Source organism: Podarcis tiliguerta, assembly GCF_965153285.1.
Source record: "Podarcis tiliguerta genome assembly, chromosome: 6".
Taxonomy (NCBI): domain Eukaryota; kingdom Metazoa; phylum Chordata; class Lepidosauria; order Squamata; family Lacertidae; genus Podarcis; species Podarcis tiliguerta.
The window spans coordinates 87,494,686-87,511,915 of NC_139539.1; the positions used below are offsets into that span (position 1 = coordinate 87,494,686).

The 17,230-nt window shown below is 46.8% G+C and overlaps 1 protein-coding gene across 3 annotated transcripts in view; it reads right to left on the reverse strand.

Moving 5' to 3' along the window:
- Positions 1-521: 521 nt before the first annotated feature.
- The window catches only part of ADCY10 (adenylate cyclase 10), a 75,603-nt gene continuing 58,894 nt past the window's right edge, over positions 522-17,230 (reverse strand). For all 3 annotated transcript variants that reach the window (XM_083445260.1, XM_083445261.1, XM_083445259.1), the window contains 9 exons: positions 16,220-16,395; positions 13,550-13,709; positions 10,993-11,197; positions 10,818-10,914; positions 7,159-7,274; positions 5,777-5,894; positions 2,978-3,173; positions 1,784-1,972; positions 522-893 (listed from right to left, as the gene is read on the reverse strand). In XM_083445260.1, the coding sequence (XP_083301386.1) occupies positions 699-893; positions 1,784-1,972; positions 2,978-3,173; positions 5,777-5,894; positions 7,159-7,274; positions 10,818-10,914; positions 10,993-11,197; positions 13,550-13,709; positions 16,220-16,395 (1,452 nt within the window). In that variant the 3' untranslated portion in view covers positions 522-698. The remainder of the gene's footprint in view (positions 894-1,783; positions 1,973-2,977; positions 3,174-5,776; positions 5,895-7,158; positions 7,275-10,817; positions 10,915-10,992; positions 11,198-13,549; positions 13,710-16,219; positions 16,396-17,230) is intronic.

The window sequence follows — 17,230 nt, forward strand, 5'->3', positions numbered from 1 at the left end:
ATGGGGTAACTGTGTCCCTGAAAGACCAGCTGTGCAGCCTGCAGGTCAATTATGTGTCCAGGGCAGCTGACTACCAGCTCCATCTGGTACGCAGGCTGAGACCCTGCCTGCCCGCAGACTGTCTCGCAAGAGTGGTACATGCTTTGGTTATCTTCTGCTTGGACTACTGCAATGCGCTCTACGTGGGGCTACCTTTGAAGGTCACTTGGAAACTGCAACTAATCCAAAATGTGGCAGCTAGACTGGTGACTAGGACTGGCCACCGGGACCATATAACACCGGTCCTGAAAGATCTTCATTGGCTTCCAGTACGATCCCGAGCACAATTCAAAGTGTTGGTGCTGACCTTTAAAGGCTTAAATGGGCCTCTGCCCTGTATACCTGAAAAAATCTGCAGGACTGAAAAAAAGGAATCTGAACAATCAGTTTGTTCAGAAGCACCCTCAGCCAAAGGGAAGCAGTACATGTAGGTTTTGGGTTTTGTGGAATGAAAGCATGAAAATATGCTTAAATAGATATCGTCTCATTTCAAAGTTTTACTGAAATCCACATTGAAGAAGCTGAATTTCAGTGTTCTGTTGCAAGGTTTTATGGGAAAAGATAAAGTGACGAGGAAATGGGACGGACAGGCTAAATATTAGAGTTTAGCAAAGGAAGAAAGGATTTGCTGAAGAGAGTTGGTGCTCTTGAGAATTATCTCAGCTTATCTCATCCTCACTCACTGAGTCTGGGAATGGATTGTCTATGTCCAGTTCTGGCACATTCAACAGATACTTGTTTTTATGGAAGGCTCCCACGTCTTTCTCTGCCATTCCTACTTCCCATATGGGAAAATCAGGAGCCGTCTTTAACCAGTAGTCTTCCATGGGACTTTTTCCAGTGAACCACCACTCCTAGGAGAAATAAGGAAACAGGGACTGTTACTTGAGAGAGTCCGTTTGGGATAGAGAGAGAGGAGTGGAGAGGAATCCATTCATCTTTTGCCGGGTACTATCTCTGCACCCTAGAATCGTGACACAGTTGTGAAAGAGCCACTTTCTGCCCAGCACACCACTCTGCTTGGTGGGAATTGACAAGGAACATAGCCAGTGCTATTTTGCTAGGGAAAGAGGCGTCAGAACTCACCATGAACTCCTTCCTTGCTGGGACTGAGTTCTGGCTGACAAAAAGGTTCCGAGCGTACCACATGGAAAAGAGCAGGCTGCGCAAGATATGAAGCCACTCTGATGTTTAATCGTGTGCAATTGAGGTTTTTTAAAGTTGTTGCCTTTTTATTAAGAAATACAGATCAGTCAAAATTCCACACCAGCCATGCCATTCTGTATCTAGTTGTCTCCCAGAAATATTGGTCCAATCTCAGGCTTGTCCCATTTATATCTATGTCTATATCTATGTCTATATCTATATCTATATCCCCTATTTCATTTACTCCCAATCTGTTACATACCACCATGTTATTCTTGGGCATCACTAATAATAATAATAATAATAATAATAATAATAATTTTATTATTTATACCCCACCCATCTGGCTGGCTTTCCCGGCCACTTTGGGCGGCTTACAACATGTCTAAAAACATAATGAAAACATTCTTTAAAACGTCTCTAAACAGGGCTGCCTTCAGATGTCTTCTAAAAGTCAGATCGTTGTTTATTTCCTTGACATCTGAAGGGAGGGCATTCCACAGGGCGGGCGCCACTACCGAGAAGGCCCTCTGCCTGGTCCATCGTCCATTGTCCCTGGAGAAATATTTTTTACTGACTGGCGATCTCAAGACTTTACCTTGGTAATTTCCAGCCAGGATTGCTCCAAATGGTTTCCATACATCTCGCTGACCTCGAATGCCTTCTCAAGGAAGCTTTGGCTGTTTTCGTCCTGCCCAAGCATGAGTTGGACGTAGGCCTTCATATGGTAAACCCTGGAATAGTAGACGGGGCTTGTGGAGCACTGCGCAATTGCTTGTTCCAAATTCTAATGGGAGCAATAGGAGAATCATGCCAGGCAGAGTCAGAGGGACGGCAAGGTTGAATAGGAGAAGAAGGTTGGGAAGCAAAGACAAAACACAACTTCTCCCTTTTTAGTTCTCACAAGACAGGGAGCCAAACTCCTGTCCAAACCGTGGCTTGCGATGAAGCCCTCACCTCACTAAAGACAAACTGTAGCCAAGGTTTGTTCTTGGATGCAGCTCAGGGTTAGCGAGGAGATAGCGTAACCGCAGGTCACAGCTCAGGCAATAAACCTCGGCTTAGATCAGTATGGCAAGGAGCAAAAAGACCCAAGGAGAAGCAATACAGTGGTGCCTCGCAAGACGAAATTAATTCGTTCTGCGAGTTTTTTCGTCTTGTGAATTTTTCGTCTTGCGAAGCACCACTGTGCATTGACGGTTTCCCATAGGAATGCATTGACGGTTTTAAGAAAAAGGTGCAAGACGTTTTCGTCTTGCAAAGCAAGCCCGTAGGGAAATTCATCTTGCGAAGCAACTCAAAAAACAAAAAACTCTTTTGTCTTGCGAGTTTTTCGTCTTACGAGGCATTTGTCTTGCGAGGTACCACTGTATAGCCCATCCCAGAATCAGCTATTTGGTGGCTATTATCTTGTATTTAATGTGTTGCAAAAGTGTAGTCTCAAGGGGCTAAGGGAGACAATACGTGCTGTGACTCCTATCTTCTGGCGTACTGTAAAGGTAAAAAGGGACCCCTGACCATTAGGTCCAGTTGTGGCCGACTCTGGGGTTGCGACGCTCATCTTGCTTTATTGGGCCAAGGGAGCCGGAGTACAGCTTCCGGATCATGTGGCCAGCATGACTAAGCCGCTTCTGGTGAACCAGAGCAGCGCACGGAAACACTGTTTACCTTCCCGCCGGAGAGGTACCTGTTTATCTACTTGCACTTTGACATGCTTTCAAACTGCTAGGTTGGCAGGAGCAGGGACACTTGAGACAGAGGAAATTTCCAGAGCCCACCTCCAAGCCCTTACTTTTGTGATCTTGTTGCGCATCTCACGAGCCTTCCCGGGCCTTTCCTCGATATATTTTCTCAACAGCAGAGCCTCACACTCCACAAACTTGCAGAATCCATGGTTAGCATAAAGCGACGCGCTCGTTCTCCTCACCAACCTTCTGGCCTGTTCAAACAGCTCCATAAAGTCATCCCACTCTTGAAGTCTGCCACACCTGTAAGACGGAGCGATGTCAGTTATAGGTCAAGAGGAGAGTCCTCTTTCTAAACCTGTAGACTCTAAGCTCCAATTTCCAGCACAAATGGACAGTAGATCTAAAATGCTGTCAGAGGCGGATTCCCCACAAAAAGTTCAGGAGCCAAGTAGACGCCTTTCCGCCATCTTCCCAAAGGCCAAAAGCACTTGCTTTGGGAAGGAGGCTATAGCACTAGGGTGCTGACATGTCCTAGAATCCTCCCTTCTTCTTCCTAAAGTCCTGCATGTGCCTGCCCAGTTTAGGGAAGGAGCTGGGAGGGCTCTAAGACCCTCCTAGAGCCGCTGCTCCTTCTACCCAAAGCCCAGCGCCCTGCTTACTGTGCTTTGGGGAGGCAGTGGATAAGGGGCACGTCAGATTTTGGCCTTGCAGAGGGTGCCCTATTACCAAAGTCCACCCTTGATGCTGTGATATTTCTAAGGTTGCAAGCGCCTTGCATTATCTAATAATAATAATAACAACAACAACAACAACAACAACAACAACAACAACAACAACAATTTATTATATATACCCCGCCCATCTGGCTGGGTTTCCCCAGCCATTCTGGACGGCTTCCAATAAAACCCTAAAATACAATAACCTATTAAACATTAAAAGCTTCCCTAAACAGGGCTGCCTTCAGATGTCTTCTAAAAGTTTGGTAGTTATTTTTCTCTTTGACATCTGATGGGAGGGCGTTCCACAGGGCGGGCGCCACTACCAAGAAAGCCCTCTGCCTGGTTCCCTGTAACTTGGCTTCTCACAGCAAGGGAACCGCCAGAAGGCCCTCGGCGCTGGACCTCAGTGTCCAGGCAGAATGATGGAGGTAGAGACACTCCTTCAGGTATACTGGACCAAGGCCATTTAGGGTCAGCACCAACACTTTGAATTGTGCTCGGAAACATACTGGGAGCCAGTGTAGGTCTTTCAAGACCGGTGTTATATGATCTCGACGGCCGCTCCCAGTCACCAGTCTAGTTGCCGCATTCTGGATTAGTTGTAGTTTCCGGGTCACCTTCAAAGGTAGCCCCACATAGAGCGCATTGCAGTAGTTCAAGCAAGAGATAACTAGAGCATGCACCACTCTGGCGAGACAGCCCACAGGCAGATAGGGTCTCAGCCTGCGTACCAGATGGAGCTGATAAACAGCTGCCCTGGACACAGAATTGACCTGTGCCTCCATGGACAGCTGTGAATCCCGAATGACTGCGCACCTGGTCCTTCAGGGGCACAGTTACCCCATTCAGGACCAGGGAGTCCTCTACACCCGAACATCTCCTGTCCCCCCAAAACAGTACTTCTGTCTTGTCAAGATTCAACCTCAATTTGTTAGCTGCCATCCATCCTCCAACCGCCTCCAGACACTCACACCTTCACCGCCTTCACTGGTTCCGATTTGAAAGAGAGGTAGAAAAGCGCAACCTCAAACAGTGCCCCCTCCAAACAGAGTGGCAAATAAACATAGTACTGTATTGCCCCTGGAATAAATGGCTAAAACATGGAAATTACAGTGGTGCCTCGTAAGACGAAATTAATTCGTTCTGCGAGTCTCTTCGTCTAGCGTTTTTTTCGTCTTGCGAAGCAACCCTATTAGCGGCTTAGCGGCTATTAGCGGCTATTAGCGGCTATTAAAGGCTTAAGGTATTAGCGGATTAGCTGCTAAAAGGCTATTAGCAGTTTAGCGGCTTAGAAAAAGGGGGTGGGGAGCGAAAAAAAATCTCAAGACTCGCAAGACATTTTCGTCTTGCGAAGCAAGCCCATAGCGAAATTCGTCCTGCGAAGCGCATCGAAAAACGGAAAACCCTTTCGTCTAGCGGGTTTTCCATCTTGCGAGGCATTCGTCTTGCAGGGTACCACTGTAGTATGTTGCTTAAATATTTTTCGGCCTTTATCGCCCACGACATTTTGTTTCTTTCTAAGAAACAAGGCAAGTATTGCAGGGACGCCCCCCCCCCCAATTCTTTCTCTCTCTCTAATTTTTATTAGATTTTCTGTTATGCAATTTAAAAAACTCGTTTTACATCCTTAAAATATCAATGACTTCCCTTCTTCTCTTTCCATGGTATCTTGCATATCATAAATCCCTGCATATTTTACATAAACTATACCATTCAGTATTTTGTTATTGCATCCATCAAAACTTGTTGAATTTATCTTAATGCTGCCAACGTTTTCAAGTGTACACAGTTTCCTCCCATATATTCAATAAACCTTTTCCAATCTTCTCTAAACGTATGTTCTTCTTGTTCTCTTATTCTATAATGTTAAGTCTGCAAGCTGCGGATATTCCATCAGCTTAAGTTGACATTCTTTTTTGCTCATTTTCCATTTTGGGGCTAACAAAACATGGGCCACAGTAGTAGCATACATAAATAAGCTTTTCTGACACCTGGGAATTTCAGTCCGAATTATCCCCAACAAAAAGGACTCTAGGTTTTTTTTGAGGGGGGCGTTGAAAAGTACTTTTAAACATTTTTTTCAATTCATAGTGGATTATCTCCCAATACTCTTTTACCCTTTTTACAAGTCCACCACATGCAGTCTTAAGATTGAGATGAGTAACACCGAATGCTAAACTTTACCAAATCGCCAGAGAAGAATACAGGCCAAGCATGATGCTGTTTTGAGACATAAGGATGCAGTTCATTTGCTGGTTCAAAACAAAGTCCAGGCAGAAGTCAAAGGACTTAAATGAAAAACCTGCAAAAGGAAAGACACCTGTAAACAGGCAGCCTGCCTCTGATCTCACAGGGAATGAAATAAACGTATGCAGTGCTTTTTCTGGGGGTACGCAGGGGTACGCATATCCCTAAACATTCTGTGAATTTAAGTTTGGCCTCATTGAGGGGCAGTATTTCAATATGAGTAGGAAAATGAGAGTACCCCCTAAGAATTTTTTTATATAGAAAAAAAGCATTGAACGCATGGATTTCAATTCTGAAATGATATCCTCTGCATTTATGAAATTTCATCGTGAAATTCAGTTGGGACATTCCAAGTATTCCCCAATGCAGAGAGCCGGCCCGCCTATGAGGCAGGGTCATGCACCCTCCTCAGGCAGTGGAAGTCCAAGAGGCGACACTCTGTCTGCCCCACTGCTTTCGTAGTCTCGAGGGAGGAGTTGCCTACAGAAAACGCTTTTCCAACTTGAAAACATGCCATTTGGTACAAACCTCATCCTTCTTTTCCTTCAACCAACTCCTTACCAGCCTTAACAGCTGTACATTTTGAGACCCATGCTTTCCAGTTACAGTGGTACCTCGGGTTACAGACACTTCAGGTTACAGACGCTTCAGGTTACAGACTCCGCTAACCCAGAAATAGTACCTCGGGTTAAGAACTTTGCTTCAGGATGAGAACAGAAATCGCGCAGTGGCAGCGGGAGGCCCCATTAGCTAAAGTGGTACCTCAGGTTAAGAACAGTTTCAGGTTAAGAACGGACCTCCAGAGCGAATTAAGTTCTTTAACCTGAGGTACCACTGTACTTGCTTCTTTTCTTTGGCATTCCTCTCTGTTTTCTTCTTCTCAAGATGCCTTGAGAATATTTTGCTACAAGGTGGGCTATCGATGTTTCAGATAGCTACTTGTTTCTCGGAAGTCACACGCAGTGCTATTTTTCTAGAAAAAGAGGTGCCGGAACTCACCACAAACACCTCCCTTGTTCTCTTAGAATGGCAATGGCGCTGTGGCGTTTGCCTCCTAGGTGGGTCATAAGGAAAGGGTTAAATGAATATTTATAAAATAAATTGACGATTTGTTCATGTTAACAACTGTCTGGACTCGTGTGTACCCAAGAGAAATGGGTTGGTGGCAGCGAGGAGGCAATCACAGTGGTGGCACAGGGTCAATAGATCGTCAAACGTCCAGGGACCCTGTGCGCCCACCTGAGAGGTGTCGGAAATTTGTTCCAGCGAGTTCCAGCTGAAAAAAGCCAGCCACATAGTGATAAGTGCACAGTTCTTACCAGCATAAAGCATGAGATCGAGACAGCCGGTCACAAAGCAGGCCTGCCCAATGACATTATCATCTCGCATGGATAAGTCCTCCAGCCAGCTCAGCACATACACAGAGTCCTGGTATCTAGAGAGAGGCACAGGGGTTGGGGGAAAAGTCTCTCCAGGCAATTCTGGTAAGGTACTGCAGTTCTTCCCAAGGCTGGCTTGGTTTGTTGTCAAAACTGTTGGACTTCCTGCTCCATGATTGCAGTCATGGGATTTTTGTATATCACATGACGGTACCAGTGGTACCTCGGGTTACATACGCTTCAGGTTACAGACTCCACTAACCCAGAAATAGTACCTCAGGTTAAGAACTTTGCTTCAGGATGAGAACAGAAATCGTGCTCCGGCAGCGCGGCGACAGCAGGAGGCCCCATTAGCTAAAGTGGTGCTTCAGGTTAAGAACGGACCTCTGGAACGAATTAAGTACTTAACCCGAGGTACCACTGTATATGTTTTGACTCCACAAAGTGGGAAGTAATGGAGACAGGATGTTTGTGTTACTGTGTTCCGTGAAGTTGGACTATTGTCCTTTGTTCTTTCTCTCTTTGCTGTCTGATGCTAGAGAGAGAGGGAGCCATGTTGCAGTGCTCCGTGTGCGCTTATATGTAAATAAAGTAGATTAGCCAAAATGCTGAGAGGCTAAGGTCTGTTACGCAACTGCACAAACTCTGCGGATCCCTGAGTGTGCCGGTGTCGGTTGGCATCGGTCGCTGTGATGTTCGGGCTGAAGAAAGCTTTGAATCTCCCAAACGATCGACCAGGGGGGAGGGAAAATGCCAGTTGGGCATGTGTCTCTGCCACAGTCCTACTCGAGTGTAGGCTGAACTCCTGACAGCAACATGGTGGGTGGGCATTTTTCTGGCCATACTAGGCAGCTGCTAACTTATCATAGCTGTGCACTTCATGTAGGCTTTCCAAACTGTTTGTTGCCCAAAGCGCTTTTTTTGTGAGAATGCAAAAGCTGTGTTGTCCTCTTTGCAATGCTGTTCACAAGAAATAGCATGTGAGGGGCTTAAAGGTGACTTGAACCCAGTGCTGGCTTTACGTATAATAATAATAATAATAATAATTTTTTTATTTATACCCCGCCCTCCCCAGCCAAGGCCGGGCTCAGAGCGGCTTACAAGCAATAATAAAAAACAAGATGAATGATTACAAATTAAAAACAAAAGTAAAATACAACATTAAAATAATGGAACATTAAAATATTAAAATGTAGCCTCATTGTAGGAGGAGAAGGAAAAGAAAAAAGAAGCTATATAAGCTAAACAAGCTATAGCTTAGGGCCCCATTCTCTTGGGGGGCCCCAAAAAACTTAAAGGGAAAAAAACCCACTATATGTACATTTCCAAAATATAAGATATAAAACAAATAAAATAAAACCTACATACAGCAACAGTGTTTTGTGTTGTTTAGGCTCCTATGATGTAAGTAATGGGGCCCCCCTGTTAGCCTGCTCCCTAAAATATCACTGGTTTGCTCATTTCTCTATACAGTGGTACCTTGGTTCTCAAACTTAATCCTATTTGTTATGTGCAAATGGCTTTAGATACCTATTAGGTCCATAAATTACAGTGGTACCTCGTGTTACGGACGGGATCCATTCCGGAGGCCCATCCGTAATGTGAAATGCCCACAACTCAAAGTGCTGCGTCTGCGCAGGCACACAGCGTGATTTGGCGCTGCTGCACATGCGCAGAGCATGATTTAGTGCTTCTGCGCATGTGAGATCGGCGAAACCCAGAAGTAAACTGTTCCGCTACTTTCGGGTTGCTGTGAGACGTAACGCAAAAAGACGCAACATGAAGCGGAAGCGAGGTATGACTGTACCATATAGCATATATTCAACAGTGACAATTTGTTGTCGACAAAGGACAGCTGGACATATAAAGGGCCCCATTACCTTCAGTAGCTGAGGGCCTCATCAAACCTAAATCCGGCCCTGATAGAGACTCAAGGATGAAAGCACACTGAGTTGTATCTACACTACAAACTGGTGTCAACATGGGGCTTGAAAGATCTGTGCATAACATCCACCCGTAGTATTGTTGCTACAGGAAACATAGGTGTCCCTCACCAGATAATGTCAGTGTAGTAAAGGTAAAGGTACCCCTGCCCGTACGGGCCAGTCTTGACAGACTCTAGGGTTGTGCGCCCATCTCACTCAAGAGGCCGGGGGCCAGCACTGTCCGGAGACACTTCCGGGTCACGTGGCCAGCGTGACGAAGCTGCATCTGGCGAGCCAGCGCAGCACACACGGAACGCCGTTTACCTTCCCGCTGGTATGCAGTCCCTATTTATCTACTTGCACCCAGGGGTGCTTTCGAACTGCTAGGTTGGCAGGCGCTGGGACCGAGCAATGGGAGCGCACCCCGCCTTGGGGATTCGAACCGCTGACCTTTCGATTGGCAAGCCCTAGGCGCTGAGGCTTTTACCCACAGTGCCACCTGTGTCCCGATGTCAGTGTAGCCCACTGTAATTCATGTTTCTGCATAAAGTGTAGAGCTACTTTTTGTGGTTAAGAAAGTCAGGCAGCCTACTGGGCATTGCGATTGGGCTTGATTCCTTCTCATCTTAAGGGAGGAGGGTCGTTCTCTGGGACAGAAACTTTAAAACTGCCGTTTTAGTGTATGGGCAATCTATCTGGAAGATAAATTGTACTTTGAGGAGTTCGTGATCTTCCTGCCTCTGTTCCTTCAGTTCTTTGATGGCATGAAGAACAGCATTTAATGCCCTAATCGGTTGGGTACTGTTAAGTTGTGGGTGAACATATCAGACGACACAGCGATTCTTCAAACAGCTCTTGTTTATTCACAGGCCAGAACAGAACTGAACTGAAGGGTTCAGCCAGCCTGCTTATATAGAGCTCCACTAGAATGCAACAGTGACCATTTTCTGTAACTATCCAATCACTGAACGTCACTTTCAATCCCTTATTTGCATATGTGGACCTGAGTGAAAACTATCTACAGTATCCCCCTGCTGGCCCAGGGTGAGAACTTCAGTACATAACAGGTACCTTCTTTGATGTTGGACATTGTTTTGAGAAAGTGGGGCATTGGGAGGGGTTAGCTAACGAATAATCTGCATGTAACCAGTAATGAATGATCTGCACATAGCCAGTCGGGCAAGCCACACAAGCTAGCTAGCTATAAATCAGATGATTTTGAGTCTTTAGAGAGAAGCTCATGAATGGCGGCCGTGTAAACTGAGGCTACCTGGGGGAGTCACTTCACCGCTTCTTGAGAGCTTCCTAGTGGCAGATTGAAGTGCTTGCTTGGTTTTCAAACAGCTTAGTTTTCGAACGGTTTGGCTCCACAAACCTGGAAGTGAGTGCTCCAGTTTGCAAACCATTTTTAGAAGCTGAACATCCAACGGGGCTTCTGATTGGCTGCAGGAGCTTCAGATGCCACGCTTTGGTTTCCAAACGTTTTGGAAGTCGAACAGACTTCCGGAACGGATTCCGTTCGACTTCCAAGGTACGACTGTATATTGCTTGCTGTTTAGAATAAAATCTTTAATCTTCTCACTCACTTGTGTTTTATATTACTTCTGAGTCTCATTTTAAAAGAAGAACCTTCATTTGGCAAGACAACAATGGGAGATGCACGAGGCAAAGTACCTTGTCCTGAGAAAAAGAGCGTTGAAAAGGTCATTGAGAACAATGCAGTCGAGTTTGGGCTTCTTCAGTTGCACACACAGCTCGTGCGCCCGGTAACCTGAAAAGAAAGCAATGCATAAAATTGCCTCTCTTTCGATCCCAAAAGTCATATTTGGGAGCCGGCCAGCTGACTTACCAAGCTGGACAGCTAAAGGCAAGTTCCCCAAACAGAGCTTCATGTAGGCTAGTGACGTTGCCAGCTTAGCTATGATTAAGAGCTCTTCTCCAACAACTCGAAGGTGTGCGCTACGTTGGATAGCCATTAACTCATATTTCATCCATTCATGCTGGTAGCCCATCAGCTGACAGCAGAGTGAGAATTCCATGTAGGAGGAGATTATCTATGGCGATGCAAACAATAAGATAAGTGAACTTTGTCACCTATTGAGAGCTCTCGATGAGAGAGCACTCGAAATGGATTTAAGGAAGCATCTTGATAGATCAGAAGCCCTCTGAATTGATGCTGTTCTTCCCTTGATAACTATAACTGTAATTTTCAATAAGGCTATGATTTATGTTTGTCTGTTTTGTGTGTTCGTTTGTTTATAATATTGTGAAAACTAATAAAACTTTTGGGAAGATGCTGTTCTCCCTTTGACCCTTTTCATTTTTTAAAATTTTTATTATTAAAATAATTCAACATTAATACATACATGTTACGAATATACAAACATACGAACATACATTTCGTACAATCCTTAAGAACATTCATACATACCTACACTCAATCCCACAGATAATTCCTTTTCCCACCACCATCCCTCATCCCTCACCCCACCCTTGTGATAAACTTCCAGTCTACTCAATTGCAATTTCTTTCCACTTCTATTACTTTCTTTCACATACTTTTAAACCAGTTTTCTGCTTCTTTTTCTGTTACACATTGTTATCCATCTTATGTAGTATTTCAGTATTTATAATGGAACTTGTTTATTCGAATAGGAGTTCTGATTTTTCAATATAATTTTGCAAGTATCCTTTAAACACCTTCCAGTCCTTGTCTATCTTCTCTTTTGAGATCCTTCCAATTTCTCCCACTGTTTTGGATATATTGTAATACTCCAATAATTTGGCAAGCCACTCTGTTTTTGTCGGTATTATACCACTTTTCCAATTTTTCGCAATCAATAGCCTTGCGGCTACTGTTGCATATAAATATAATGTCTTGTCTTCTTCCTTTAGACTTCCTGGTACTAGGGGAATAGGACCCTTTTCATTCTGACTTCCACCCCAGTGAGAGGACCAAGGGGGGAGTCAGTGACTCTGGTGGGTGGGTAACATTTCTCTGGAGATGACCCAAGTTTAGGGACCTGTACACACTCAGCCCAGGAAGGACAAAGGGTCAGTGACAGACATGAACCTCAGGGAGCTTCTAAGGTGCACTAATGCAAACACATACACACACGCTTCTGGTGGCTGGGCAGCTGGTGTGCCTCCCTGGACTTGTTCTCTGAGCTTGACTGTTGGTAAGGTAAAGGACCCCATGACGGTTAAGTCCAGTCAAAGGCAACTATGGGGTTGCGGCGCTCATCTCGCTTTCAGGCCAAGGGAGCTGGCGTTTGTTCACAGCTTTCCAGGTCATGTGGCCAGGAGGACTAAACCTTCTGACACAACAGGAGACCGTGACGGAAACCAGAGCGCACAGAAACGCCATCTACCTTCCCACCACAGCGGTACCTATTTATCTACTTGCACTGGCGTGCTTTCGAACTGCTAGGTTGGCAGGAGCTGGGGCGGAGCAATGGGAGCTTAACCCGTTGCGGGGATTCGCACCGCTGACCTTCTGATCGGCAAGCCCAAGAGGCTCAGTGGTTTAGTGCCAGCTGTGCCAGGACTGTTGGAGCAATGGATGGCAATGTCTACACTACAAGATCCAGTACCCTCGTCTGACGGTCTAGCACAGACCCCTCACCATCTTCCAGCTCTGGCACAAAACCCCATAAATCTCTACCCCCTTCCCCTGCATCGGCCTCCTGCCCCCCAGCTAATCCTGCCACTCCTCAGAGCCCTGCTATTCCCTGACATTTAGAGGCGATAAGCCTACTTCTGAATGATGTGGTCGGTGTGACCTTTTGCTTTGCTTTTGGAGAAATATATAGCTAGGTGTGTCCTTTTTGGGGGTCTCTAATTGTCACAGTGGGTTAAACCACAGAGCCTAGGGCTTGCCGATCAGAAGGTTGGCGGTTCGAATCACCGCAACGGGGTGAGCTCCCATTGTTCGGTCCCAGCACCTGCCAACCTAGCAGTTCGAAAGCATGTCAGAGTGCAAGTAGATAAATAGGTACCGCTCCAGCAGGAAGGTAAACGGCGTTTCCGTGCGCTGCTCTGGTTCACCAGAAGCGGCTTAGTCATGCTGGCCACATGACCCGGAAGCTGAACGCCGGCTCCCTTGGCCAATAAAGCGAGATGAGCGCCGCAACCCCAGAGTCGGTCACGACTGGACCTAATGGTCAGGGGTCCATTTACCTTTACCTAATTGTCCAGGAGGCTTTCCCCTCTTTTAGACAGCTTGCTATGCTGGTCCTTACTTCCATATCGACCAGGTTTGATCATTGCAATGCCATCTAAAGAGAGCTGCCAACGAAAATGATTTGGAAGATGCAGTCGGTGCCAAGTGCTGCTGCACACCTTGCGGGCAAATTTTCCCATGAAGGAGCAGCCGGCAAAAAGTCGGGAGCAAAAGCTTTCTGTACCTGGGACTCGTCTTGAGATTCCTCTGCACAGTTCACATTCATGAGAGCCGCTAAGCGGGAGAACTTTTTGCTGCTGGTGGCAAGATCCAGGCTGAAGAGCTGCCACAGCAGGGAAAGACAGCGCCCTTGCTGGTACAGAAAAGCTAGTTTCTTCTCCCTGCTATAAAAGATACCATAGGAGTGCAGGGGATCAGAAAGCGTCAGGCTGCCCGCTCTCCTCACAATCCCCCTTGCTATCTTTGAGATAATCTAGGAAGTTCCAATTTACTGGTGCAATAAGACCGCTTACCGTATTTTTTGCTCTATAAGACTCACTTTTTTCCCCTCCTAAAAAGTAAGGGGAAATGTATGCGCGTCTTATGGAGCGAATGCAGGCTGCGCAGCTATCCCAGAAGCCAGAACAGCAAGAGGGATTGCTGCTTTCACTGCGGAGCGATCCCTCTTGCTGTTCTGGCTTCTGAGATTCAGAATATTTTTTTCCTTGTTTTCCTCCTCCAAAAACTAGGTGCGTCTTGTGGTCTGGTGCGTCTTATAGAGCGAAAAATATGGTACCTCTTTTGGTCGCAGGGCGGCGGAGACTTACCTGGGACCCCAATGAGAGAGGCATGGCCTCAGTGCCCCTTCTGGATGGCAGTAAGGTCACCAGACATCCCCATACAAAATCCATTGAAGTTGAAAAGTGTCCCTGGATTCATTGGAAAAAAATCTGGTAACCTTACTCCACCACCTATCAGGAGCCGGATCCTAGCCTGCACCCTACTTTGGCAAATGGGGATGCAGGCTCGGACATGGGCTGTGCCAGGGGGCAGAGCTGCGGAGCAGGAAGGCTTCCCTCGGGTCCGTCCCCTGGCCATTTAAATAGCCCTCACCCAGGGCCCTGCCTACTTTCATTTGTCGGGTTCCCCTGCCCGCCCACCCTCGGTTTAAGCTGTTAGTCAAGGACTTTGCTGTGGCTACAGCGGTCACCGTTTTATGGGGCCGGGTAGGAATTTGTCTGATCACTGAAGAATTGTTCGCTGAAGAATTGATACTTTTGAATTATGGTGCTGGAGGAGATTCTTGAGAGTCCCATGGACTCTCATTCTGAAGGAAATCAGCCCTGAGTGCTCACTGGAAGGACAGATCCTGAAGCTGAGGCTCCAATACTTTGGCCACCTCATGAGAAGCGAAGACTCCCTGGAAAAGACCCTAATGTTGGGAAAGATTAGGGCACAAGGAGACGGGGACGACAGAGGAAGAGATGGTTCTCAAAGCTACCAGCATGAGTTTGACCAAACTGTGGGAGGCAGTGGAAGCCAGGAGTGCCTGGCGTGCTCTGGTCCATGCGGTCACGAAGAGTCAGACACGACTAAACAACAACAGGAATTTGTCCACCGGGCTAATTGGCTCTGACCCAGTGGTTTTGCCTACCTCATAACAACCGTCACAACTGATTGTGCATTGGGGCAATCCTTTGTTTTGGATGGAGGGGAGATTGTAGTCTCCGCCTGCCCCTCCAAACGCTGGGGTATCCCGTTAAAGAGATCCAGGGGGAGTGGACATGTCCACCTGCCCAGGTGGGGCCAGGGCCAAAGGCACTCCCCCAGACTTCGGTCCCTCTGGGGGTCACCCTATTTGATGTAAGTCTTAGGGACCCCCACCTGGATTGACCTATGTGTCATAGCTGATGGGACAGGTTGGAGTTACAAGGCTGCAAACTGACCTGTCTTGCACCAGGTGATGTGGGAGCACAAACATAGGTGCAGATGCAGAGAAAAATGTACAGTGGTACCTCTGGTTGCTGATGGGATCCGTTCCGGAGCTCCCAGAGGGACCGATTCTGCACATGCACACGGCATGGTAGAGCGCTTCTGCGCATGTGTGTGTGGTGAAACACTTCCAGGTTTGCTGCTTTTGCAACCCAAAGTTTACGTTACCCTGAAGAAGCGCCTCCACCCCCATCGTTCTGCCCAGACACTGAGGTCCAGCACCGAGGGCCTTCTGGCGGTTCCCTCACTGCGATAAGCCAAGTTACAGGGAACCAGGCAGAGGGCCTTCTCGGTAGTGGCGCCCTCTCTGTGGAACGCCCTCCCACCAGATGTCAAAGAGAACAACAACTACCAGACTTTTAGAAGACATCTGAAGGCAGCCCTGTTTAGGGAAGCTTTTAATGTTTGATATATTACAGTATTTTAATATATATTTTTGGACGCCGCCCAGAGTGGCCGGGGAAGCCCAGCCAGATGGGCGGGGTATAAATATTATTATTATTATTATTATTATTATTATTATTATTATTATTATTACCCGAGGGTAGCATAATCCTAGGAGGTACTGTATTTCTCATCTTCTCTAAGAAGATGAGAAACAATTGTCCATCCTATGCATAGTGACTGGGATAAAATCCAATCCAAGACCTTACTCTAAGGTAGGTCCCAGCTAAGTATATTATGAGAAAAGTTTATGGCCCAAGCAGCAGTTGAACAGAACAATATGCTGCCTAGAGGGGGACAGAGTTGGAACAATTCCTCGACTTGAGAAGCTTCCTACTAGAGGCTTGACAGGCATCCAACTCTAAGTTACTTGAGATCTCGACAGTGGACCTGTTGATCCACAATACTCCTTTCAGTTCTATAACTCAGCAGCACATCCACTCCACCTTCTAAAAACAATTTGCCAGAATCACCATACCCACTGGACATTTGCCAAGGAACCTGCTTCTTCTGATGTGACAAGTGTTTGGAAGTTTCCAGCATGGACATGAAAAAGGCTCCTATAATGGTCAATGGGAATCTTCTCTTCAATAAACGCAAAGCCTTCTTCGCCAGTTTTTTTGCCAAATTGATTTGACCCATGTTGTAAGAGACCTACAGAGACGTGCGGGAGACAACAATGCAATGGTTATTGGCGAGTTCTTTAGTATCACCTGATAACTTCGCTTCTCGCAGTCAGGAAACCACCAGAAGGCCCTCAGAGCTAGACCTCAGTGTCCGGCCTAACAATGTGGCTGGGGATGCTTCTTCCGGTATACTGGGCCGAGGCCATTTAGGGCTTTAAAGGTCAGCACCAACACTTTGAACTGTGCTCAGAAGCGTACTGGGAGTCAATGTAGGTCTTTCAAGACCAGTGTTATATGGTCTCGGCGGCCGCTCCCAGTCACCAGTCTAGCTCCCACATTCTGGATTAGTTGTAGTTTCCGGGTCATCTTCAAAGTTAGCCCCACGTAGAGTGCATTGCAATAGTCCAAGTGGGAGATAACCAGAGCATGCGCCACTTTGGCCAGACAGTCCGCGGGCAGGTAGGGTCTCAGCCAGCGTACTAGATGGAACTGGTAGACAGCTGCCCTGGACAGCTGTGAGTCCAAAATGACTCCCAGGCTGCGCACCTGGTCTTTCCTGGGCATGGTTACCCTGTTCTGGACCAGCGAGTCCCCCCCACACACCTGCCCCTTATCTCCCCAAAACAGAACTTCTGTCTTGCTAGTATTCAACCTCAATCTGATAGCTGCCATCCATCATCCAGCCGTCACACAGGACCTTGACCGCCTTCACCTGCCTCCCCCTGAATCCCAGACACCTTGTTTAACGCATGAACCTGCAAGAGAGCCTCTTGGGCACATCTTTTCATGGGGGTGGGTTGATATGGGGCAAGGAGTATTTCACTTGTGTAGCAAGACTCCAACGGAAATAATGTTTGGCCATG